This window comes from Felis catus, chromosome A1, assembly GCF_018350175.1.
Source record: "Felis catus isolate Fca126 chromosome A1, F.catus_Fca126_mat1.0, whole genome shotgun sequence".
Taxonomy (NCBI): Eukaryota; Metazoa; Chordata; class Mammalia; order Carnivora; family Felidae; genus Felis; species Felis catus.
Window position 1 is genome coordinate 205,711,769 of NC_058368.1, and position 26,702 is coordinate 205,738,470.

A 26,702-nucleotide genomic window follows, 5' to 3' on the forward strand; every position below is an offset into this window, starting at 1 on the left:
GGAAGACAGTTTAAAAATTAAGTTCTCCGTGAGGTCATTCAGCAGCTGAAATGATTAATAGTAGATAAAACTCATGAACTATCATAATTTCCTATGCTGTGGGTATATTATTTTTCTCTCTGGTTTTATTAAGATATATATGAAGAAAATATAATTTATACCAGCAAAATTCCTCCTTGTTAGCTGTTCAGTTCTGCAGATTTTGGCTAATGCATACAGTTGTCATACCACTACCCAAATCAAGAAGCTAGGTTTAAAACCATGCCCGTCAGACCCACCAGCTCTTTTCACTATTCCAGGGTACACTATTCTTGGGATCTGGAGGTATAAAGCTAAGAAATACCCAATTTATGCAGACAGACCTAAGCGAGACCCTCTGCTAGGAAAGCGGTACCTGCTGAGGTGGTCTCCAGCTCCCTGGTTATAAAGAAATAGGTTGTTCTTTTTCTTTGACAACAAACCCATCTTCATCAATAATTTTTGACTTAGCCTAATGTAAGACTCTTATCCCTGTATAAATACTGCTCTGATTTCCTAGTAGAAATTTGATAGAGAATATATTGATAGACTGTGATGTACTTATCCAAATGGTTAATTCCACAATTCTATGATTACAACTACAACTTGACCTTAAAGTATGTGATGCCTAATTTTATCAATGGGCAAGCTATCCTGGACTGAAACCCCATAGAGGAAGAATGGATGAGTAATCAGACAAGTAAAAATTTGCTGCTTATAGCATCATCCAACTGTGTGTAGAGCAAGAGTCATTATATTTTAACATGCTGGGAACATTTGTCTTGATTGAGTGTTAGTCAATAAAAATTCCTGTTTAAAGGATTGCTGCTGTGGGGTCTGCTCTTGTTCCTGAAACTGCAGGGACACACTGAAAATTGGAAGAAAAGCATACTACACAATACCTAATAAAGTGTTATAAAGTACTAAAATAGCAAAGTCCCTTGTCCATTAAAAATGTAGTAAAATTTTCTGAAAATGAAATTTAATATTATGTGTTATTTTTTCTTTCTTGGAACCATAGATTACTTAAATATTTCCATTAGCGCCAAAATAGAGTGATATGATAAAAATGATGAAATGAAAGATTATGGTTTTCCACTGGGTATCAGAAGAAAAAAGATTGGGAGAATTATAATAAAAATAAAACTCAAAGGAATTCAAATGCATTCCATTTGCAATTAAAGCACACATTTAAGTCATAGGGTGATGTAGCCTTGGAAGAGGAGCTATGCTAATTTATAGGTATTTAATTAACTCCACAGGGTAGAGTCCCCTGTTGTTACTTTGTGTATATAATATTTATATTGATAATTACAAAACTAATTTAAAATACTAAAAAAAGACGTAAGTGAATACAGTTAAGCCCATTCTTTCTCAATTTCCAAATGGTCCATATCAGATTGTGAAAACTGACCCAATATATTTTTTAATGTTTATTTATTTTTGAGAGAGAGACAGAGCATGAGCAGGGGAGGAGTAGAGAGAGAGGGAGACACAGGATCTGAAGCAGGCTCCAGGCTCTGAGCTGTCAGCACAGAGCCCGACGTGGGGTGTGAACCCACAAACTGCAAGATCGTGACCTGAGCCAAAGTTGGATGCTTAACCGACTGAGCTGCCCAGGTGCCCCAAAACTGACCCAATATTTAGCAAGGTCTTTACTCGAAACTTTAGTCGTAGTGGAACAAGGATGAAGAGGGAAGAAAGGAAACGTAGAAGATTCCTTCCTTTTGTTTTCTTTGGATGGACGAATCTAAAGAGTGTCCTGTGTAAACCTAAATGTGAGACCTAAAACCATAAAAATCCTAGAAGAGAGCACAGGTAGTAATTTTCTCTGATATCAGCCATAGCAATATTTTTCTGCATATGTCTCCTGAAGCAGGGGAAACAAATGAAAAAATGATCTATTGGGACTACATCAAAATAAAAAGCTTCTGTATAGCAAAGGAAACAATCAAAACTAAAAGACAACCTATTGAATGGGAGAAGATATTTGCAGATGACATATCTGATAAGGGGTTAGTATCTAAAATATATAAAGAACTTCTACAACTCAACACCCCAAAAACAGATAATCCCATTTAAAAATGGGCAGAAGACGTCAACAGGCATTCTCCAAAGAAGACATACAGATGGTTGATAGAGATATGAAAAGATGTTCATAATCACTTACCATCAGCAAAATGCAAATCAAAACTACAATGAGACATCACTTCACATCCATCAGAATAAAATCAACACAAGAAACAACAGGTGTTGGCAAGGATGTAGAGAAAAAGGAACCCTCATGCACTGTTGATGGGAATGCAAACTAGTGCAGCTACTATGGAAAACAGTATGGAGGTTCCTTAAAAAATTAAAAATGTAATTACCATATCCAATAAATCCGCTACTAGGTATTTATACCCAAAGAATACAAAAAAACTAATTTGAAAAGATGAAAGCAGGGGCGCCTGGGTGGCTCATTCGGTTGAGCATCCAATTTCGGCTCAGGTCGTGATCTCATGGCTTGTGAGTTCCAGCCCCGCGTCGGGCTCTGGGCTGATAGCTCGGAGCCTGGAGCCTGTTTCGGATTCTGTGTCTCCCTATCTGTGCCCCTTCCCTGTTCACACTCTGTCTCTGTCTCTCTCAAAAATAAATAAATATTAAAACAAAATTGAAAAGATGAAAGCAGTCCTATGTTTATTGCAGCATTTTTTACAATAGTCACTATGGAAGCAACCCAAGTATCCATCGATAGATGAATGGTTAAAGAAAAAGTGATATATATACACAATGGAATATTATTCAGCCATAAGAAAGAACAAAATCTTGCCATTTGCAACAACATGGATGGAGCTAGAGCTTACAATGCTAAGTGAAAGAAGTCAATCAGAGAAAGACAAATACCATATGATTTCACTCATATGTGGAATTTTTTTTTTCAACGTTTATTTATTTTGGGGACAGAGAGAGACAGAGCATGAACGGGGGAGGGGCAGAGAGAGAGGGAGACACAGAATCGGAAACAGGCTCCAGCCTCTGAGCCATCAGCCCAGAGCCCGACGCGGGGCTCGAACTCACCGACCGCGAGATCGTGACCTGGCTGAAGTCGGGCGCTTACCGACTGCGCCACCCAGGCGCCCCTCATATGTGGAATTTAAGAAACAAATCAAATGATCAAAGAAAAAAAGATGCAAATCAGAAAACAGACTCTTAGCTATAGAGAACAAACTGATGGTTACCAGAAGGGTGGTGAGTGGGGAGATGGATTAAATAGGTGATGGGGATTAAGAATTCCACTTATCACTATGAGCACTAAGCAATGTAAAGAATTGTTGAACCCTGATATTGTAACCTGAAGCTAATGTAACACTGTATGTTAACTATAGTGGAATAAAAACAATAAGCAAACAAACTATGTCCTTTTTGCTTTGTACCGTCTTGGCTGAAAGTAACATAGGGCCAACAGAAAATGAAGTTTTGTTTAAAAGACAATTAGTATTTATTCAATATAATTTTTTCACTTTGCTTGTATTTCTCCCATTCCCTTTAAGGTACTTTTTTTTCCTCCAAAGTCATCACATGACTGTTTTCTCCTTTCTGTTTAAAAAATGGTTCTATTCTTGAGTTTGCTGGAGGATCAGCCTAGAGGGCCATAGACCTCGGGCAATTGTGGGCATGTCCATGCTCTCCCAACAGTGGGGGCAACATCACTGAGTTGAGTAGGCAGAACAGTCCTGAAAAAAAATCCATTAAACTCAAAACTCTTAGAGGAAGTAATGGAAATATAAAAAGAGGCATTAGTTGACAATATTTACTGAGCATGTAATGGAGAGTGTTTACACAATTATCTCTAAGCTTCATCTTGCCTGCCCTTGGAGAGGAGTGTACAGTGTTATTTTCTAAATTGTCTTGAGTCAAAGCTCTGATTGATTCCAAACATATTAGAGAAATTGTTACTAGAGTAAATATATTTTTAAAAGAATAAGACATTATTCGTTACTCAGAATGGTATACTTAGAATATAACATTAGATCTATTACAGTATAGCATCTTTAGATCACCCTCTCCTCTGCTTCTGTCTTCCCATCTCCTTCCTGGACTCTGACCCTTCGGCCCTCATGCCTCCCTCTTCCAAGGACACTTAAAATTCCACTGAGCTCACCCCAATAACTCAGGATAATCTACCCATCTCAAGATCCCTGACATATGTACATCTGCAAATTTCCTTTTGCCATGCAAGGTAATATATACACATGTTTCAAGGATTAGGACGTGGATAACTTTGGGGGAGTCATTATTCTGTCTATCACACATGCCAGTTGCTAGGATGTTTTTCCTTGATGACCATCCCAGGTTTCTACATCTCTGGTTTGAGATTAAACTATATTCTCTGCAAACTATATATCTACCTTAGTAGCTTGTTTTCTCTTAGGTTTTGCCAATAGGGGGCATTAAAGGATACTGCAAGGCAGGACGAGGAAGTGAATTAATTCTTTTTTTTTTTTTTTAGCTCGATGCTCTTGATTGGCACTTCCCCAGAAAAGACCCTCCCTGGCAGGTGCAGATGGTGTAGATCCCAGCTTTTCCTCAAATTCTCAGCATGGCCACACTTCCAGAATCAGTCTCATTACCCTCAGACTATGCACACAAGCTGGGCAACGGACCTCTTCCGAAGTTTGAGTCTTCACTCATCAGAGCCACTGTTCCAAGCATCTGGCTTCTGAAAACCTCAAATTATTTTCTTTCTTTCTCCAATCCTAGAGATGACAGCAGCTTCTTGCAATAATTAGCATAGTGTTCATTTTTAGGCGTTTCAGTTCTCCAGCATCTGTTTAACTATTTCCCTACATTAAAATCTCTTGGTTGAAGTACCTGGTATACTTTTGTTTTCCTGATAAATTTGCACTATGGTCAGTTTTTTTTTTTTTGGTCAGTTTTTAAAATACCCCAACAAGTGGTTACAGAACTAAAGAGTGGTAATAGTCTTAGAAGAAATGGGTAGAAAGACCTCTGAGGGAAGAGAAGTGATCTCAAACCTGTCTGATGCAGTTGTTTTGCAAGAAACATTATGGGATAGAAATAAGAGCCTATCTTCCCACCAAAATCATCACTTCACAGGATCCTAACATCAGATTTTTTTTTCTTAATGTGAAGCAACAAAAATCCCAAAGACAATTACTTTGTTTTTGGGGTTTGTTAAATAGCAAAATCATTTAAAAGAATACAACACAGAATTACTAGAATATCTCAGTCCAGTTTAAACTATGCAAGAAACTGATTTAATGTGGCTAGATTTAATTCAATACTTAGATAATCTCTAATACCAGTAGTTCAATAGTCTTCTCAGTGAAGATCTTAATAACATTTCACACACATGTGTATGTGTGCCCATGTGTGTGTTATAAGAGAGATTTACCTTACATACTCTTACAGTCTTTTAGCTGCCAAAAGAAACTATGCCTTTGAATTTCTACATGTGTGCTATAGTGAAACTACCCTCACAATTTATGACCTCGTTACATGTTTGAACATCCTTTAGATTACACTCTTGGCAGAGATAAATGCACTCAACATAAAATAATAATGTTTCAATCATGGAAATGTGATCTTAATCATGTTTAAACCTGCTTTTTAAACTCTGACATTAATTAGCAACCCAGAACTCCTTCTAAACCTCCATACCAGTCTTTGAAGAGGTTATTCATCAGATAAGAATGATGTTTGTCTAGGAGTGTACTTCTCTTAATGGACTTAATGTCATTATTTCTAAAATGTCTGGGTCCCCTTCTCCCTCTTCTCCTGCTCAAGTTCAATGGCCTACATAGCTCTTTAAAGTCATTAAGACACTGGGAGGAGGTGATGTACTAGAAGTATACAAGAAGTGAAAACAACCAAGTACATGTATAATAAAAAGATGACACCTTAGGGGCTGGGTAGGAGGGGTTGGGGACAAAGAGCAAGTCACACTGAAGGTTATCAGGTATCTGAAGTTGGGCTACATGAACGATGGAGTTTAAAAGGGAAAAGTAATTTCTGAAAAGAAAAACTGGAGTGGCGTGTGTGTGTGCGCACACATGTGTTTAGGGTAGAATGTGAATATTTTCGTGTTCCAATCTGAGGTCTAGTGCTAGTGCTAAGGAACCCAGGGAATGTAATGGAGGTTCAGGTGCATGGATTTTCCCCCACTGATTACTAGTTGCTTCCTTGAGTTATTATCCCTCCTTCTGCTGCACCCTCCTCCCCCAAGCACAGAGCTCAGAGTTATCACAGAGCTTTCCCAAATCCTAAGATAGTCTTGTTTACTGAGAACTTAATGAGCTCTTAAATGAGATTAGTTATGTCATTGTCTAATATGTGACCTATCATAGAAATGACCTTAGCAGTCTTAATTATTGTGCAATATAAGAGATCCAGAATGCGTGCTAGGTAGAAAAGAGAGAAGAGGCTCTATGGGAAAATATTAATTTTGATTTGAAAATATAGATGTAAGGACAAGGACTCCCTTGAAGTTTAGACTCTAGAGGAATAATATCAAACTTCAGGAAATCTTGACTGAAAGGAAGACCAAAAAGAAAATCAAGTGAAGGAAGAGCAAAACCCACCTATAAATTAATTTCGAGTTTATAAACCAAATTCATGATTCAAAACTATAGACAAAGGCTTAATTGACCCCCTTGGTGTATACCTAGCTTCCCATACACGCTTCTCCTGAATATCACAGGATAGTGAGCATGGGAAAAGCAGAATCATTAGCAAAACACACAGTGAAGGGTATAAGAAAGTGGTGGAAGGTTTGAGGCTATTTAGCACATCAGCAAAGAAAACTCATGCAGTATGGCTACAGTGAGACAAATGATAAATCAATTTGAGTGACTTATGTATTTAATCGTTAGGACCTTTGCATTTTTCTGATGACTCCATGAAAATTCAAGTCTAGAGAGAGGACTTTGGGCACTAATGGGTTAATGCCTCTTCATCCCCATGTGAGTTAATAACAGAATCATATACATACTGTGTTGTTTATCCTAGTGCCTACAGTATGTACTAACGACTCCATAACTATACCTACTATTTTATGTGTGCCTGCCTTCTTCCCTGGTAGTGATTTTCAGGTACTACATGGTAGGGAGTCTGGATCACTGAGTGAAATATGGCTGATTAATTTTTCTTTTAATTATTGTGTTAGATGAGGGTATATTTTCCGACATTGTTTCACAAATATTTTAAATTATTTTTAAAGGGTTATTTTCTATCCTCTTGTGGCCTGGCATATGTCTCTAGGGAATTACACAAAAATTTACCACTTGGGTCTAATTTCTGTTGAAATGATGTATACTGCCAAAATATCTAAATGAAACAAGAACAAAATTCAAGCCTTACTGATATAGGCAACACATCTGAATAATTGAATGAATCACCCCATTTTCATCTGGGAGTTTTGTTAGAGGGTAGCTTTAGGCGTAAGTACACAATAGAAAGTGAAATGAAGAGGAACAAGCTAATTAGTGTTGTCAAATAAACAAGAGTGCAGAGATGCCAAACTTGGTGTCTTGATCCAAATTAGCCAAATTTTCTACGGTAATTGTATTAACTGAATAATTTCCAAATTTCAGTTTTTCTTGCTGTTGTAAAGAATGGTCAGATAAGTCCACGTGTTATCTCATTGTCATTCCATTTCACCCTTTGCCATGTCTTACACCCAACTTTTGTTTTGTTTCTCTTCTTGGCTTCTTCTGTTTTCATTCCATGATGGCTTCTGCTTTTCTTCTCTGTCGATTGCTTGCAGTATAGATTATACAGATCATGTATAGTTTAATCTTAAAATGGTTAAGACTTATCAGTGATAGATACTTAAAATTATCTTTTGTTAGTCTGAAGCCATTATGTCATATTACTAATCAGCTGACCTGCCAATATTTGCCTCACATGAAATCTGGTCACATAATTTCTAATTTTTTTTTTTTTCGAGAGAGTACGCAAGTCAGGAAGAGGGGCAGAGGGAGAGAGAGAGAGAATGAGAGAGAGAGAGAGAGAGAGAGATTCCAAAGCAGGCTCCATTGATCCCACAATCCTGGGATCAGGACTTGAGAGGAAATCAAGAGTCAGATGCTCAACTGACTGACCCACCCAGACACCTCTAAATTTTTTGTAATATATTTTAATTGTTCCTATAACTATTAGTTCAACAAATCCTACCATCAAATCACATCATTAAATACATTGCATGTGGAAATGTGCTTATTCACATAGTTTTATTATTGTTTCCAACAGCTATTTTGTATAGTTTATTTAAAAGTAATTTTTAACAAGGTGAAGGCCTCCCGATCCCGTTTAGAGCCATTGTCATGAACTGCATTCAACTCAAATGCTGGATTTTCCAAGTCCTGTGTCTTTTAGGTATAAGGCAAGAGCCATAACTCAGTTTTTCAGTGCCTGTGAAAGAAAATATGAGTGGCATGAATAATCATAGATCTATTCTCTTTCAATCTCACTAATCAAAGTTAACAATGAGGTTTAATGAGTAATATCTTCGTGGAAAATTATAACAACAATTGTCATGTTGAAAAATTCAGGTTTTATAATTACACAAAGTACGTGATAATGCTGGGTTATAATTTTCTTACTAGAAAATATTTTAAATAAAAAATAATTTCCCTGTTATTAGCCAGTGCATACTGGGACATTCTTCTGTGGCTTAACAGCCTGCAGGTGGCCACACTACTTAACCATAACTTTAAGTATTGCATTTGGGATTTCTATGCAAAATCAAGATTAGTCTTGTGACTTTTTGGAGTCAAACCAGCATGATTCACTTTGAGAAGTGTGCCACTTTTCAGTTTCCTGACCACATGAGTTTTCTGCCAATCTCATTAAAATTTAGAGGCTGTATGTTTACTGATTTTTCTGTTTCTGGAAGGTAGCTCCATAACTTCCTTATCCCACAGTGATGTGGGAAGATTGTGGGCAGGTCTCCTCTTGAATTGTGTTTTCTTAGCTCTTATTCTCTTCCAGGTGCCTTACAAATTAGAATCTCTCAGCCAGGGAAGTCTAGGCATTTGCAGTCTCCTTTTGGACCTTTTTTGTCAGTTGCTATGTGATTTATTATGGACTTGGCATTCATCTCTTCCCGGTCCACAGTTGTCTTTGCTGGGGCCAGGAAGGCTTCTGAGTGACTTTATATTAATGATACTTGTTCCTTATTTGATGTGGTATAAATTTCGTAACCATCTTCTGCAGTGTGTGTAAAGGCAAGTTTGTTTACAAGCTCCTTATACAAGCTTTTAAAGATACTTTGATTCCAAATATAGCCATTTAGCACTCTGTACAAATATTTACATCATTATTAGATAGAATGCATTCCTATATTTTAGCAATGTTATTTCTCTATAACAGTGAAAGTGCCCCTATATGTATCTTCAGAGCATCTTTTTTTAAAAATTTCTTTTTTATGTTTTGTTTACTTTTGAGAGCGAGAGAGACAGAGCATGAGTGGGGGAGGGGCCGAGAGAGAGAGGGAGACACAGAATCTGAAACAGGCTCTAGGCTCTGAGCTGTCAGTATACAACCTGACGTGGGGCTCGAACTCACATACCACAAGATCATGATCTGAGCCAAAGTCAGACACTTAACCAACTAAGCCACTAAGGCGCCCCCTCAAATGTATTCTTAATATGCTTTCAAATAAGGGGCACCTGGGTGGCTCAGTCAGTTAAGCGTCTGACTTCAGCTCAGGTCATGATCTCATGGTTTGTGGGTTCAAGCCCCGTGTCAGGCTCTGTGCTGACAGCTCAGAGCCTGGAGCCTGCTTTGGATTCTGTGTCTCCTCCTCTCTCTGCCCCTACCCTGCTCATGCTCTGTCTCTCAATAATAAATAAACATTAAAAAATGTGCTTTCAAATATTATTTTCAAGCTATATGCAGTAATTAAGTAAAATTATATTAATGCCTATATGAGAAAGTAAACAAATATTACATCTTATATACATATGATACATAATAAAATAATTTAGTAGTCATGTGGGTGACTTGGTGTGTAGTGAACAAAATGAGGCCTAAGTCTTGTTTTTTTTTTATTATTATTAAAAATTCAACACCCTAAAGCCAAATAATCCAATTAAAAATGGGCAGAAAACATGAATAGATGTTTTCCCAAAGAAGACATACAGATGGTCAATAGACACATTAAAAGATGCTCAACATCATTCATTATCAGGGAAATACAATGAGATGTCACCTCATATCAGTCAGAATGGCTCAAATTAACAACACAAGAAACAACAGGTGTTGGCAAGGATGCCCAGAAAGGAGAACACTCTTGCACTGTTGGTAGGAATGCAAACTGGTGCAGCCACTCTGGAAAACAGTATGTACGTTCCTCAAAAAGTTAGAAATAGAAGTGCCTTACTATCCAGCAATTGCACCACTAGGTACTTATCCAAAGAATATGAAAATACTAATTCAAAGGGATACATGCACCCCAATGTTTACAGCAACATTGTCTACAATAGCCAAGTTATGGAAATGGTCCAAGAAGATATGATATATATATCACGTCTTGAATGAAATCCATAAAAAAGAATGAAATCTTGCCATTTGCAACAGTGTGGATGGAGCTAGAGAGTATAATGCTAAGTGAAATAAGTCAATCAGAGAAAGATAAATACCATATGATTTCACTCATATATGATGTCTGACATACTGTTCCCCAGCTGATCTGCAGTTCTAGGACTAGGGCTACACTGAGAGCTCCTTATCTGGCTTTTCTTCTCAGAATCTTCCCCAAGGTGTTCGTGGTGTCCCACAGCATTACCTGTGCCCACCACACAGCCCAAGATATAGATGGTTGAGTTTGGGGTTTGCAAGTTGAGTGAGTTACCCTGCAGCAGGGATTATCTTTGCTTCTATATACCCAAGGAGCTATTCGATGGTGGCAAGAGGATACAAAAGGTTTCATGGGGCATACTTGTGCAAGAACACTCATGAAATATGAGCTTACACATGCAGACATATAATTTGCTTTGTTGCATCAATCTGTTCAAGCCATAAAGTATAAATGAAAATGTTATGGATGGGGAGTGCCTATCAAAGTTGCTAATGATCTCTATTGTTGACAAAGATCTACTAGACTAGGATTCTTAGAACTCCAGATAAATTACATTGGGCCATGTCCTTCTACTTAATGAGTGAGAAAGAGAAAATTAGTCCCTGGCATCTAGCTGTTCTCCAGGTCCTATCAGCTTGGCTTTGGTATTCACCTGTTGGACATAAACACATTCACAGAACATCAGCATTAGACAAGGCCACTCTGTGACCTTGATGAAAAAAAGACATGATCCCTCTGTAATCATCTCTGAAAACAGACAATACCAAAACATTGGTATTGTCCGTGCCACAGAAATAATCTGATATACTGTGCTCTCATGAGTGACTCTTGATTCTTTACTTACTATATGGCTCTAGCCTTAGTCTAGTCTATCCTCCTTCTAGATAAGACTTCTAAAGATCCTCATTGAATTACCCCATACACCACTTCCTGGCAGCATCCAAATCAAAACAAACACACTTCCTTAAATCATCCCCCTGAAATAAAGAGTAAATTTTACAGTTCAGACACCCCCTTAGGGAGGTGTCCTAAAGTTCTCATGATATGTGTTTTCCCTCATAGCAAAAAATAATAAACCCAATTTGTATATTTTCAGGTGTGTTCCTGGTAGTCAACAGCTAAAAGATAAACTATTACTCAATGATTATGGTAGGAACTTTATAGTTGAACAAACAGCTATGGTCCTTCTGATGGCCAACAGTTGCTGGTCCTTAGGTGTTTTGTTTTTTTTTTTTTGTTATGATAAAATACATATAACATAAGATGTACCATCTGAACTATTTTTTACCTGTACAGTTCAATGGCATTCAGTACGTTTACATTGTTGTGTAGCTATCACATCTCCAGAACTTCTATCATCCATCTCCAGAACTTCTTCATGATCCTAAACTGAATATGCCCATTAAACCATAATTCTCATTTTCCACTTCCCCAGCCTCTGATACCTAAATGTTGTACTTTCCGTCTCTATGTATTTTACTATGTTAGGTAGCTGATATAAGTGGAATCACATAGTATTTGTCCTTTAGTGTCTGGCTTATTTCATTTAGCATAATGTCTTCAAAGCTCATCCATGTTGTAGCAGGTATTGGAATTTCCTTCCTTTTCAAGGCTGAATAATATTCCATTATACAATTATACCACAGTTTGTTTATGCACTCATCTGTCAATGGACATTTGGGTTGTTCCCACCTTTTGGCAATTGAGATTAATACTGCCATGAGCACTGGTATAATTACGGGGTAATTATTTTATTTTTAGCAAAGATGAGTAAAAAAAGTTTCAGGATTTTTTAAAATTCTGCACATGAACCTAAAAGCAGTCTCTTCCTTCCTTCCCAGGCCATCCTTCACCTCTAGCAACTCCCATTCTCTGGCAACTCAAACATTTTGCAAGTAACAACCCCTCAAAATCAACATCATGTTTTTTCTAAGTGTCATCACTGACTTTACCAAGGTAGCACTAGGGCTGGGACAAATTAGAGGAAACAGTAGAGATGCAAAACGATTTGAACCAACTTTTCTTTCAACATTTACTCTCAAAAATAAGTTATGTCTTTTAGTACTTAGTAAAGTGCTAAAAGACAGGCAGACTAAAGGAGGCTTATTGACATTGAGATGTCATTTATTTATTCAGCCATTAAGTTATCATTTGCCACTTTCTGCTAGAAACAAATTCAAGGGACTTGCTGCTCTATCTTCTCTAAGACCACATAAGAGACATTCAAGAAATATTTACGAAATGAGTAAGTGAGAGATTATTATGAGCCCTTATTATGCCTGAGGCACTGTGAAAGCCATTATAGGGTATCAAATAACACCATCCCTGTCCATATAATGCTTTAAGGCTAAATGCAGAATTAGAAATACACTACAAGATAGCTATAAACAAACTGCAGTGGGTGTGCAGAAAGAGAAGATTACTTCTACTATGGATAGTAAGGGGAGTTGCAAAGATGAGTTAGAATTTTGACAGGTAAAAGCACGGAAGTGCATTCCGTGGTGGTTGCAAGAAGCAGAACTATAAAGTTTACGGAGTTTCTATTCTGCTCAGTAAATTTTAAGTTCTCCACTTAAGCCTCGGAGTGCCTTCCATTTTCCCACCCACAGGAGGAAATAATTTCTCTTCACACATTAGTTAAGGAAACCAAGAAACACACAATAAGTGGGAAAACATGGATTTGAACCCAGGCCTTCCGATTCAAGAGCACGTGATTCCAACCACTAGATTATATTCAGTGGGTGCTAACAGCTTCTTCTGGGCTGGCACATAAGGTGAAGACATAGGGGAAGAAGGGAGAGCGAGAACCGAAAACTGCAGGGTCAAAATGGTGGAGGGAAATGGGGATTGTAACTTTTTTTCTACTTTGGACTTACGTGCAGAAAGCATTTTTATACTCGAAATACAGTAAAGCTTTTTGAATGGACTATTGTAAAGAATAGTGAGAAAAAATCCACATTGATTTTAATAGTTAATTTTACAAAGGTTCTTTATTGCCCATTTTATATGCCCTTTTCTTTAAGTTTGACTCTACAAATGTATATTTCCAAACACTGTGTTTTTTAATGATCTGGCTAAGATCATTAAGCAGACATCCTCTTTTAAAATATTTATTGTTCAGCTGAAATGTGTTCTAATGTTTTCTGACCTATAAGAATCTTTGTTTTTCAGAACATAATTCAGGAACAATTTAATTATAAAAATAAAACACATATTCTCTCCAACAACTGAGAAATATTGTGAACTACTGAAAGAAAATGCATAGCAAAGAGGCATGTATATTTTTTCCTCTAATATATTTTACTTTTTAAATCAAAGTATAATTAACATATAATGCTATATTCGTTTCAGGTATACAACATTGTGATTCAATAATTCTGTATATTACTGAGGACTCACCATGATAAGTGTAGTCATCATCTGTCACCAAACAACATATTAAAATATTATTTATTATATTCCCTATGCGGTACTTTTAATCTCCATAACTTATTTGTAACTGAAAGTTTGTATCTCTTAATTTCCTTCAGCTATTTTGCCCATCCTCTTACCCACCTCCCTTCTGGAAACCATCAGTTTGTTCTCTGTATTTAAGAGTCTGCTTTTTGTTTGTTTGTTCATTTGTTTTGTTTTTTAGATTCCACATATAAGTTATATCACTTTGTATTTTTGCTTTGTCTGACTTATTTCACTTAGAATAATACCCTCTAGTTCCATTCATGTTATTGCAAAATCCCATTCTTTACCATGGCTGAGTAATATTCCATTACATTATATATGGTATAATATATATGTGGTATAATATCCCATTATACCTATCTCTATCCATTCATCTATCAGTAGACCTTCGGGCTGCTTCCTTATATTGGCTATTGAAAAAAAATGCTGCAGTAAACATAGAGGTGCATGAATCTTGTTGAATTAGTGTTTTCATTTTCTTTGGATAAATATCCTGTAGTGGAATTACTGGATCATATGGTATTTCTATTTTTAATTTTTTAAGGAAACTCCATACTGGTTTTCACAGTGGTTGTACTGGTTTACGTTTCCACCAACAGCTGCATGAAGGTTCCTTTTTCTTCACCTCCTTGCCAACACTTGTTATTTCTTGTCTTTTTTATTTTAGCCATTTTGACAGGTGTAAGGTGATATCTCATTGTGGTTTTGATTTGCATTTTCCTGATGATTAGTGATGTTGAGCATCTTTTCATGTGTACATGTTGGCCCTCTCTGTCTTCTTTGGAAAAACGTCTATTCAGGTCTTCTGCCCAGGTTTTGATTTTTGTTTTGTGTGTGTGTGTGTGTGTGTGTGTGTGTGTGTGTGTGTTGAATTGTATAAATTCTCTATGTATTTTGGATATTAAACCCTTACCAGACATATCACTTGCAAATATCTTCTCCCATTTAGTAGGTTACCTTTCTGTTTTGTTGATGGTTTCCTTCACTGTGCAAAAGTTTTTTTATTTTGTTGTGGTTCCAATCAGTTTATTTTTGATTTTGTTTCCCTTGCCTGAGGAGACATATTTAGAACAATATTGCTAAGTCCAATGTCAAATTATTGTCTATGTTTTCTTCTAGGATTTTTATGGTTTAAGGTCTTATATTTAGGTTTTTAATCCATTAAAATTTTTTTAACATTTATTTATATTTTGAGAGACAGGAAGAGACAGAGTGTGAGCGGAGGAGGGGCAGAGAGAAGGGAGTCACAGACTGAAGCAGGCTCCAGGCTCTGAGCTGTCAGCACAGAGCCAGACACAAGGCTCAAACTTATGAACCGTGAGATCATGACCTGAGCTGAAGTTGGATGCTTAACCGACTGAGCCACCCAGGCTCCCCTTTAATGCATTTTGAGTTTATTTTTGTGTATGGTGTAAAAATGTGATACAGTTTCATTCTTTTGCATGTAGCTGCCCAGTTTCCCCAGCACTATTTGTTGAAGAGACTGTCTTTTCCCCAGTGTATATTCTTGCCTCCTTTGTTATAGATGGACTGACCATATAAGCATGGGTTTATTCCTAGGAAGAAAGAACCATGTATTCTTAATAGTGGAAGAGGATATGAAGAAAATGTTCCAAATAAGTAGCAATGTTTACAAACTGGGCATGTGTGATTTTGATGGACAACTAGAGTACATGAATAAGTTTTAATGGTAGCATGAAACCACTGCAATAAGTTATTTTGTTCTTTCCACTTATGCTTAGAACAATTTTTTAAGGTTAGCTATTATTGATACCACGATTAAAAATCATTACTATATTCTCATCTCTGTTGTGGCGATGAAAATTTTATTCTATACCTTGAGTTTTCTTAGGGTAAAAGGATAGAGTTAAAAAAAAAAGACAAAGGAAATATTTTCATTCTTTCTCTTGCTAGCTATTTCCAGCAGCCATATGCATGAGAAAGTATCAGTTGTAGAATACTAGAGTCACAGCGGTCATTAGAAATCAGTAACAACTTCTAGTTTAGTCCAGTTCGCCAGTGGTAGTGATGGTTAATTTTATGTGTCACCTTGGCTAGGCTATGATGCCCAATAGTTTAGTCAAATACTAACCTAGATGTTGCTGTGAAGGTCTTTGTGGATATGATTAGCATATACTTATTTGACTTTGGGTAAAGCAGATTATTTTCTATAATGTTGTTGGGCCTCACCCAATCAGTTAAACGTCTTAAGAACTGAGACAGGTTTCCTAAAGAATTCCTCTTCAAGTTGCAGCATAGAAGTCCTACTTGAGTTCCCAGCCTACTGGCCTGCCTTTTGGGTTTTCCAGCTCTTATGATCACATGAGCCAGCTCCTTAAAATAAATCCTTCTCTCTCCTTCCTTCCCTCCCACCTTTCCTCTCCCTACTTCTCTCTCTCTCTCTCTCTCTCTCTCTCTCTCTCTCTCTGTGTGTGTGTGTGTGTGTGTATGTGTGTGTATGCAGAGAACCATGACTTATACAGTGAAATCACATCATTTTCTTAATGTAATTTAGTAAGTGGTAGCAGTACTGGTAATAGAAAGATGAGGAAACTGGGTCATAAAGTTGCCTAAAAGATTGTTTATAAGGCTGGGAAAGAAATTCAGAACTATCAACTTTCAACCCTGTCCTTTCTGGTGGATTGCATGCTGAGAAATGTGAAGTTTTATGCAAAATCAATATATTAAAAATTCTGGAATTTAAAGCAGATAAAATAGGAGAGGGATTGTTTGCTTTACCAAAAGATACAGTGTACAATTCCTTATAGAGACAACTTTCCTCAACATTTAAAGTGGTTTCATTAAAAAAATAATAAAAAATGTTTGTAAATTTTTAGAGACACATAAGTTCAACATACTTGAGCAGGGCATATTTTTAAAGTGTATCCTATTAAAAAATATTCCCAAGATTCAATAATTATTTCATTCTCTTGAAGATGAATACTCTGTAATTATAGAAAAGGCAATAAAATAGACATATGTTATTGTCTGAATAAACATAAATCTCACATTTCATATGCTGCTTTGCTGATAACAAAGCTTTTCATATATGCCCCTAGAAGATTTACTACAAATCTCTGAGTTATTATCACTATTTTATAATGGAGATAACTAGGGCTGACAGAGACTAGAAGACTTGCCCAACATACTCAGAGACAGAGCAACTGATTCCCAGATCTGAGCTCCCCTCATGGCCCTGCCATGATGCCCACAGAGCACCAACATTAGTCAGAAGGGTGGTATTTGTAGAATCTAATAGTGAGCTAAATTCTTCACTCTAATCAAAAGGATATGTGGGCTCCTACTAGGCTAGCAAGAATATTAAGATTTGCCTTAGGAAAAAAAATCCCAGGACGTTTCTACCTTATTCTTAAAGATAACCCTGCCATATCTTCTTGAAGCTATGAACTGATTCTAGGCAGGAATGGAAAATTTGATCACAAGGATGGGGACTGATCTCTTCTCTCCAACCTTCTCCCAGTGCTCCCCATTTGGAGTCAATATTCTTTGGGTTATGCATCTTCATACGATAAACAAGCTTTAGTTGTGGTTTTTAGTGCTGTAGGGTTTACTGAAATGAAATGATCATTCCCAGGTTTGACAGCTCTCTCTCTCACCTTGTTTTCATTTCCCCAACCGAACAGCATTTACTTTAGGAACAGGATTTACCCACCACAGGATCACAGAACAGAGGTACCATGTTGCATCTACATTCTCTGGGTTGCAAAGACCTAGCCAATTTTCAGTGCATCACTTATACATTCCTCAGGCCACCCTTAGACTCATCATGTTTGTAAAACTTTCCCTTCTCTTTCTCATCTGAGAGCAGGTGGACCAAGACAGTTCTTTGGAGGCTCAATGAGTGATTTCTCCTGAGAGAGACACATCTCTCTAGTCTGCCAAGGAATGAAAAATCAGACAATCGCATAAATCATTTTGAACGTTGCCAAATAAATTCCACCAAATGGTACTGGCAATAATCACAGTATGTCACCAGGAAATGTGATTTTCTTCTATCATTGGGCTTTAGCCTTGTCCTGAGTGCGTGAAAACGAGACAGAGGACATAGCTTTCCCATGGCGATAACAGGTTTCTCATGATCCCAGAAACGAAGGGGTTGAAATGCTTCTTTACCTTGAAACGTCTGGAACAGGGTATCAGGAATTAAATAGGAACCACCTGGAATTTACTGCTCTTTGCTTACAGCACAATTGCCAACCATTCCCCAAATTAGGCAAATGGTGATTAAAGACCACCATTTTGTTATACGCAGGGCTGTGGGCTCCGGCTGAGGAGAGGCACAACCTGTTGTAGCTTATAAAAAAGGAAAGCTCTTTGGTAAGAATGGAAAGTCCTGAGAGCCAGTAGGCGAGGCTGCTCCCCAGGAGGCGATAGCATCCCAAGTCCACTAGGATTTTAGCTTCAACCACCGGACTGTCTTTCGTCCAGACTGGACCAGGAAGTCACATCAAAGGGCCCAGCAAGACCCTGGGCAAAGCAGCTGGGTGAACCAAGTTACAAAGAAGCCAAGGAAAGCTGCAGAATGGCGAGAAAAGGCAGAGACGCATAGGAGGGATAAGACGGGAGGAGGGAGGCGAGGAGGGAGGGGAGAGAGCAGAAAGCCGAGCACGGACGTCAGGAACAAAAGCTCCGGCGGAGTCTGGCGGAGGCACTAGGGGAGCACGGGGTGTTTTGAATAATTATTAAAATTAGCATGTGTCTGCGCCATCCTGTGGGTGTGGCGCAGAGCGGAGTGTAAACTCTAGCGGGGCCGGAGCAAACACTGGATTAGCGGCAGCAGCCTGCCAGCCTGCCCGGGAGTGTGGGGACCAGCGCGCGGCACGCCGACCGGCACGATGGCCTCGTCTCAGGGGAAGAGCGAGCTGAAATTCGCCGACTGGATGGCAACTCTGCCGGACAGCATCCACAGCATCCCCCTCACCAATTTAGCCATCCCAGGTAGGCGCGCAGAGGCTGCCGACGGGGCGCTCCACCCGCCCCGCCCTGCATGATCTGCCACGAAGTGGTAACTTGCCACGCTGCCCGAGGGAGAGGAGCTCGTCCCCAGGGGTGGGTCTCCGGCCAGGCGAGCGCGCGCTGGGAGCCTCGGGCCTCCTGGCGTTTTGCAAACCTCTGGGGACCGTGGCGCGGCGAGTCAAGGTGACTGCTGTTGCACTGGGCTGTGAAAGCAGGCAGGCTGTGCGAGAGGACTGGGGCAGGGGGAAGCCTCGGCCCTAGGGTCCTCCTCGTGCCCCCTCCCACGGTTTTCCTCCCAGACTCGGGGTGGGGGGCGGGCGGGGGCGATTTCTGGGTCTGCGGGGTGACTGTGCGCGGGGAGCGCGAGCTGGCGTCCGAGGGCTCGGCTCCGGCTGCGGCTCGTGGACCTCCGACTCCATCCCTGTCACGGAGTCGAGCGGATTTGGTAGATTCTCGGTTAGAACCTACCCGAACCATTAATATTCGTCCCCAGTCTCCTTTAAAGAGACAAAGCGCTTCCCGAAGAGCGATGAAAGTTCGGGGACCCGCGGCGGCGTGACCACTGCCCTTGACGGGGAGCTGAAGGGAGCGAGGGGCGGAGGGGCGCCGCTTCCCGGTTTGCGTGGACTCGGCGGGCTTGGCCCCGTGGTCACCGTCTGGATTGCGTTCCGAGTGCTGTTAGCGTCGTATAGCGCCCGGGTCAGGAAAGCAAACCCTTGCGGACCGAGCGTCTGTGTTGCTTGGGACAGAAGCCCAGCAGGGAAACCTGCGTGAGCGGCGGCCGAGGGTGCGATGAACTGGCCAACCAAAGGGGAAAAAGCGGACAGTGCGAGCGTCCAGACAGCCTAGAAGGAAGTCCGGCAAAGCGAGGAAGAGACGCGAGGGACCCAGAGTCTTCAGCATGGCGCGCGCGCGGTTTAGACCAGAGAACTAGGCAGCTTTCTGGGGCGGGAGCGCTCAGTAGCCCCTAGCTCAGGTGTGCAAGAGAGAGGGACATTTCAGGGCGGACTACTACGGTGAGAGCTGGGGCCACGGCCATACTTGGTTACCAATTTGACTCTTCACTTGGGCTGCGGGTGCAGATGTCTGATCCCTCCAGGACCCGGCTAAAGGACAATTTACCCAAAGGTAGTCCATCCCTAGCCCAGAGCTCAGCCTGGTTATCAAGTTCACCCTTCTGGTCTATCTCCTCTTGACCTGCCCCATCCAGCGCCCCCTCTCAGCCACTGGAGGAAGACATAATAAAGAGGAAAGGAGAAAAAACAAGAGAGAAGGGTTCTTTTGAAAAATCCCAACAGGCTCTATCTAGCCAGCAGCGCTGGAATTGATCAGTAACTCAAATCAGTGGTCGTTAGTCAAGTGGATGTTTGGCTCCTAGGACAGGCACAGGTTGCATTCTGAGGGCCAACCCCTGAAGGAAGGGTTTGTCTCCTTTTGCCCTTCTTCAAGAGGTTGCTTCCCAAGAGCCCAGGTATCTCCGAGGAAAAGAACAACCCAGCTTCTCCACCCTGCACTTACCCTGAGACCCGGGTGAACCTCCAAATTGCTCTTTTGAAGGAGACGATAGAAAGTGCACAACTTTGTTGGCAAAATTTCACTCTCACTTCCACAGGCGTTCCTATCTTTTCTTGCTTTTTATTTGGCTTGTAGACGGTTGCTTTCATATGATCTCACCTGAGCATTTCTGTACACATAGAAAGTAATAAAGGCAAGGACTCTGATGCCAGCCTTCTGATAGATGACTCACCAGATATGCAGGGGGTTTAAAAGCCTAAGTTCACATTGCTAGTTCTGAGGGATGGTATGATACTATGTCAGAATCTATATTACATTTCTCTAATTCTTCACCTTTCAAAGCCGTAGTATTTACACCAGATCACATAATCCTTCCCCAAACCTCATGAAGCACACTGGTTCTATTAACTCCATTTCATAGATGCAGCTCAGTGAAGGCAAATGATGTACCATCAGATAAATGATCTGGCCCCTAAAGTGGTCCTTGGGGAAAGTCTCCTAAGACTTTTAATAGGGAAACACATTGGGATTTGTATCGGGGTGACTCAGTGGCGAGAACTACTAACCAGGGTGAGGGGACAAGGAACAAGGCATTAGCAGGATATAGGGCAATTTTCCTTTTCTTCCCATGGGTCAAAGTGAAACCTGAGGTCAGAGACTTTGATATTCTGCTTGTCTTCCAGTAGAGGCATTGGGGGTGAGACTGGGAGGCTTCACATGAGACCCATTTTGAATATGGTACTAGAGGGGCTGTGGCATTGGACACAGTGGGAATTTTCACTGCTTTCCCAACCCTTCTTAATATTATACTCAAAGCGAATCCCCTGCAAAGCATCCCATTCTCACCCCCAATACTTCTGAGAAAAAAAAATGTTTTGCCAAATCCACACCCCTGAATTTCCCCATGTAAAGTAGGTTTGGTAGATCCATACATATAAATCTAGGTGTAAAAATGGGTTTGGTACTTTTCTGCATTGCTCAACTGTGAGAATTTTTGGAGGAAAAAAGACATTCAAACTTTGATACAGAAGACTAATTGGAGACTATTAAACACTAATGGAATAATTGCCTTAAAATCATGCTAATAGCTTCCTGGCTGCTACATGTTTACTTGGCCAGTTGCTGCAGCTTGAATTAAGTAATTATCTCCACCATTTAAAACCACTCCTGATGCACCATACAAGTGGTGCATCTGTGGAAGGGAACGCCTGCTCGGTCATCCACTAAGTTCAGGTTTTCTTAGGTGAAGCAACCAGAGAGTGCTTGATAATGAGGCTACCCTCTTGGGGCAGCTGACCCAGATTATTCACGGCTAGTGCAAAGAACAATATGCAGGTGCGCGATATTCCCCACCATGAGTGCAGTTCTGGCATCTCTAAACATTTCTCTCCTGTCTGCGTCTTTAATGCTTTCAGAACCAAATCGCTTACTGGCTGTTTTGCATTTAAATGGCGTCATGATTTGGTATTGACTGGCCTAAGGAATTAAGTTAGTATTAGTAGTTTTTGCTTCTAGTCTACTTTTCAAAAGAATGGTACTGTCAGAATACGTTGACAGTTACTCAGATTTTAGTCTCATTCGTCATTTCTTCCAGCCTCTGATGACACCAAACTAAATTTTCATTCATACATGTTTCTTTAAACAATATCCTGCAATTTTGGGTTATGAATGATACTTCCTCTCACTATGGGCAGGTGAGAGAGGATCGACAGAGATGCAGACAGAAAGAGAGACTATAAAATTCAGGTGAGAGCGAGTCTGATGAATTTCTGGCATCATTACAGTAGAGTTCTAACTCTATAATCATGGTGCCTCCAGAACCATGGTAAAGAGATCCATCATTGGAGCAACCAAGCTGGTGCTTGATATGGCTAAAGTGTTAGTGATCTGGGTCTATGATAGGTAGTCATTCTGTCCAAAATTTGAAACATCGGGAAGGGTTTTATTATTCCATGGGAGGGATCGGCTGTGCGTTTTCTGATATGTGATGAAAATCTTCTTCACATAATGCAGCAAACTGACCAAGTGACAATGAAAGATGGGCTAAAATATGTGGTATTGGAACTCAGAGAGGATGTATGTTTCCTTGGCATTGGAGGAGTTCATGGAGAAGTGGAGACCTCAAGATGGACCCCACAATCAGAGGCTCCTTACCCCACCCCTATCCTTGGAATGTGTTTTCCACACCTGGAGCCCTTTTCAAGGATGCTGCCTTAAGAGAGTAAGTTGTTATTGAGACCATCTGGCAGTACGCGTGACTGAATCTGGGTAAGGCCTCTAAGATTCTGGTGGGTGGGTGCAAAGATGTACTCTTCTTGAGGCCACTGAAGACAAGCCTTGTATGTAGGTTCTCTTGCTTTACTAAACTTGCCACCTACCAGGCTGGGGGGGGGGGGGCCTGCTTCTTTCTTTGGTCTCTCCTGCCCTCTGTGTACACAGGTCAGGGTTTAAACCAACGCTTAAACTTTCGATAAGGAACACAGAAATACTTTGGAAATCAATAATCATGCTGTTGATTTTGTTCATTTCTTCCAGAAAATGCCAATGGCAATGAAAAAGAGCAGTTTTACTTAGAGAAATTAGATGTTTATATGGTCCTGATTTCTGTGTTCTTGTGTCTGCTTTCATTAGTTTTTAATGTCTTTCCCTACAACGATCTCTTCTTGTTGCCAGTATTTCTGGAGCCAGCTGTCTTTTTCCTTTTCCTTGTAACTTACTATTTCTGTTTTGATTGGGATGAGACCATCTACAGGACATATCTAGGATTGGGTCTAATTGTACAAATTTCTTTTAAAAAGCAAGTTTTTTTCCCTATAATTTTAGGATGGTGACACTGAGATTAATCCTGGAAAGCAAACAAAAGCAACAAAATTGTTTAGGATGAATATCTTTCTTGTGTTGCCTTTCCAATTCCCAGTTTTGTTTTTGATTTTGCTAAAAAGGAAAAATTAAATATCTGGAACATAATTTATTCTAGGATTTTTCTTGATGAGTTGAACTGAATCACCAAATTTTAATATAAAGTGATCCTGATGCCATTTTACAAAATGCTTTCTCATGTACATACATGTTTTCTACATGTTCTATCAGTAAACCTCCAAGGCTTTGCCACTCAAAGTTGGTCCAGGAAGCAGGGAAGGAATAGGGGAGCTTGTAGAAATGGAGCTCAGACTCCACCCCTCAGACCAGTTTAATTACAATGAGCATTTTATGTGATCCCCAGGTCTTGTTTTGTTTTTTTTTTTATGTTTATTTATTTTTGAGAGAGAGTGCGAGAGAGCGCACAGCAGGGGAGGAGCAGAGAGAGAGGGAGACACAGAATCTGAAGCAGGCTCCAGACTCCAAGCTGTCAGCACAGAGCCCTGTCGCAGAGCTCCAACCACAAACTGTGAGATCATGACTTGAGCCGAAGTTGGACACTTAACCAACTGAGCCACCTAGGTGCTCCCCTCCCCGGGTCTTCTTATATACACATTGAAAGTTTGAAAAACACTGCTTTAGGGTAGCTTTAAAGAGATCCTTTATGTAAGTGGCAGAGCCAAATTTAAATATACATTTTTGAGTAAGCTCTTTCTATTGGACTATGCAGTCTATTTATGAGCGTTCCAATTTACAATCAGGCTTAGAGCCAGAATATGGGTATTTGACTCCAGGCTAATGGCCCAGGTTGGGAACATACTGATAAGCTGATATTATAGTTCTTCATGCACCTTGAACATAAATGTGACTTAATTGCTACCTAAGTGTTCAAATTAGGTCGCTGTGATAAATGTAAAACCTTTCCCCTCATTTCCTTAAAGTACTGCTATCAGCCATCAACAGCACTTAAAATCATCCTATCTGGTGATGCTTGTGGTCACTAATGACAATTTAGGAAACAACCCTGTGTTGGTTCGTTGTCCATTGGTGTCATTCTTCATTATGTTACAGGCTCAGCTACTATTGTTGTATTTAAAGGTTACAGATTCATTCAATTTATCTATAAGCTAGAACTTTTCAGTATTGCTCTTGAGTCATAGTGGTATCATGAATGCAAAATGTGTTAAATTATCAGCATCAGAAAGCCATCAAAACCATAGGTGAACAATAAATTGATGTTTTATTAAAAAGGAAATGATTGGGGCGCCTGGGTGGCGCAGTCGGTTAAGCGTCCGACTTCAGCCAGGTCACGATCTCGCGGTCCGTGAGTTCGAGCCCCGCGTCAGGCTCTGGGCTGATGGCTCGGAGCCTGGAGCCTGTTTCCGATTCTATGTCTCCCTCTCTCTCTGCCCCTCCCCCGTTCATGCTCTGTCTCTCTCTGTCCCAAAAATAAAATAAAAAACGTTGAAAAAAAAAAAAAAGGAAATGATTGAGGGGTGCCTGGGTGGCACAGTCGGTTAAGTGTCTGACTCTTGATCTCCGCTCAGGTCACGATCTCATGGTTTTTGAGTTCGAGCTCCACATTGGGCTCTGTGCTGATGGTGTGAAGCCTGCTTGAGATTCTCTCTCTCCTTCTCTCTGCCCCTCCCAGTGTGTGCTCTCTCTCTCAAAATAAATAAATAAACTTAAAAAAAGGAAATGATTGATCTTGTTTATTTTGCAAACCATGCCTCATTTGTTTGAAGCATGGTTGACATGGAATAGATATATAAATATGGTTATAATTCACTTACTTGAATTTTAGTTATTGAACATAATCTGTGTTCTAAAACAGTTAAAAATTTTAAAAATCCTCAAATTGCTTCAATGAATAACACAATGTTTACAGGTTAAGGCTTACACACTTTACCCTTATGCAAATTTCTCATATCTTTACTTAGAGTTTATTTTCTCATATTTGATGCCAACCCTACCCAATCCAAATAGAGAGTGAACTACAAAGAAGAGGAATATGACTGCTGAGTGTCATATATCAGCAGTAACATAGGGAATATTCATGGGGGAAGACTAACAAAAGAAGACCCAGGGACACATAAGGTAGGGTTTCCTAAACCCTGCCACTCCCAAAGTAAAATCAGAATCATGGGGAAATTGTCTGTTTTGATACTTCCCAGACACCTCTTTAACGGACTTCCACATAGTTCTAGAAATCTCTGGTAAAATTCTTAAGTATGCTTTATAAGCTGATTTTGGGGGCTACCACATACATGGTATCCGCCATTTTTCTTCTTTCCTGTTTTGAGGACACTTTAAGGAGTTGTCACTTTTGCTGATTGGACATCTACAGGACCTGTGCTTCCACAATTTTTATACCCACAATACCACTGCTGCTGACAATCCCGCCACGGCCAGAGCTATGTCTGCAGAGACCCAACGTTGAGGATGTTAGTGTGTAAAAAAGGCCCTGGATTCCACTGTGGTCAGAGGCTCCCAGAACTGGTTTCCCTATTGTGGAAGCTGCTGATGCCAACTTCTGACCTGGTCTGCCATCACTGCTTGAGCTACGAATGCCAACAGTGACAGAAACTTTTAATATTTTTGCCTAGTAGGGATGTCAGCAAAAGAGCTTTCTGAATTTATATTGATTCTTTTGTTGTTGCCCCTTACCCTAGAACTCAGGTATGAGTTTATAAAATAGAAGATAATATGTAGGATAGACTTTGTTCCTTACTGTGAATTATTCTCAATTTTAGCCCACTCTCCATGTGCACGTGTGTGCGTACACACATATAGTGGTTATCGACTTTAACTATTTTTCCAAGAAGCTTGTCTTTTCCCTCTGCCCTGTAAGTAGGCCTCTGGTGGGTGCTACCTAATTAATCCTTCCTCTGGACGGGTCCAGAGTAGGAATGCAGCTGGGGTCTATATTGTTTTTGGTGAGCAGCCTGGAACAATGTAAATAGAGCCAAATAAACTGACATACCTAAAGTAATTGCTGACACTGCCATTGTTTGAAAGCAGAATAGTAGAGTAATTGATGTACTCTGAGCCCTAAAGTTTAAATCTCATGCACACATAGATATGTATACACACGTTTTATTGTTGATCAAAGGAGTCAGCTCTGTTAATATAGAAATTTTTACCTATTACGACTAATGAAGCTGCCTCTTACCTAAAAGCATTAGTTTGGGGAAACCGGAGAACACGTCATCTCGATGAGCACTCAAGGAACTTCTGGATACAATCATGGGACTTGATAGTTTCAAGAAGTTTATATATTCTCTTATTT

General features: G+C 39.8%; 1 protein-coding gene across 16 annotated transcripts in view; it reads left to right on the plus strand.

Moving 5' to 3' along the window:
* PLCXD3 (phosphatidylinositol specific phospholipase C X domain containing 3) overlaps nucleotides 1-26,702 on the plus strand; it is a 231,194-nt gene that overhangs the window by 42,286 nt on the left and 162,206 nt on the right. For 9 of the 16 annotated variants that reach the window (XR_006585553.1, XR_006585563.1, XR_002145368.3 and 6 more), the window contains one exon: nucleotides 4,511-4,871. The exons of 2 other annotated variants lie outside the window; for them this stretch is intronic. Coding sequence is in view for 4 of the 14 variants with exons in the window: in XM_045037666.1 (XP_044893601.1) it covers nucleotides 18,919-19,021 (103 nt within the window). In the remaining 10 variants the exon portion in view is untranslated. Of the gene's footprint in view, nucleotides 1-4,510; nucleotides 4,872-16,532; nucleotides 19,022-26,702 lie in introns of those variants that run through there. 5 more of the 16 variants (XM_045037666.1, XM_019811404.3, XR_006585530.1 and 2 more) reach the window with 5 other exon arrangements.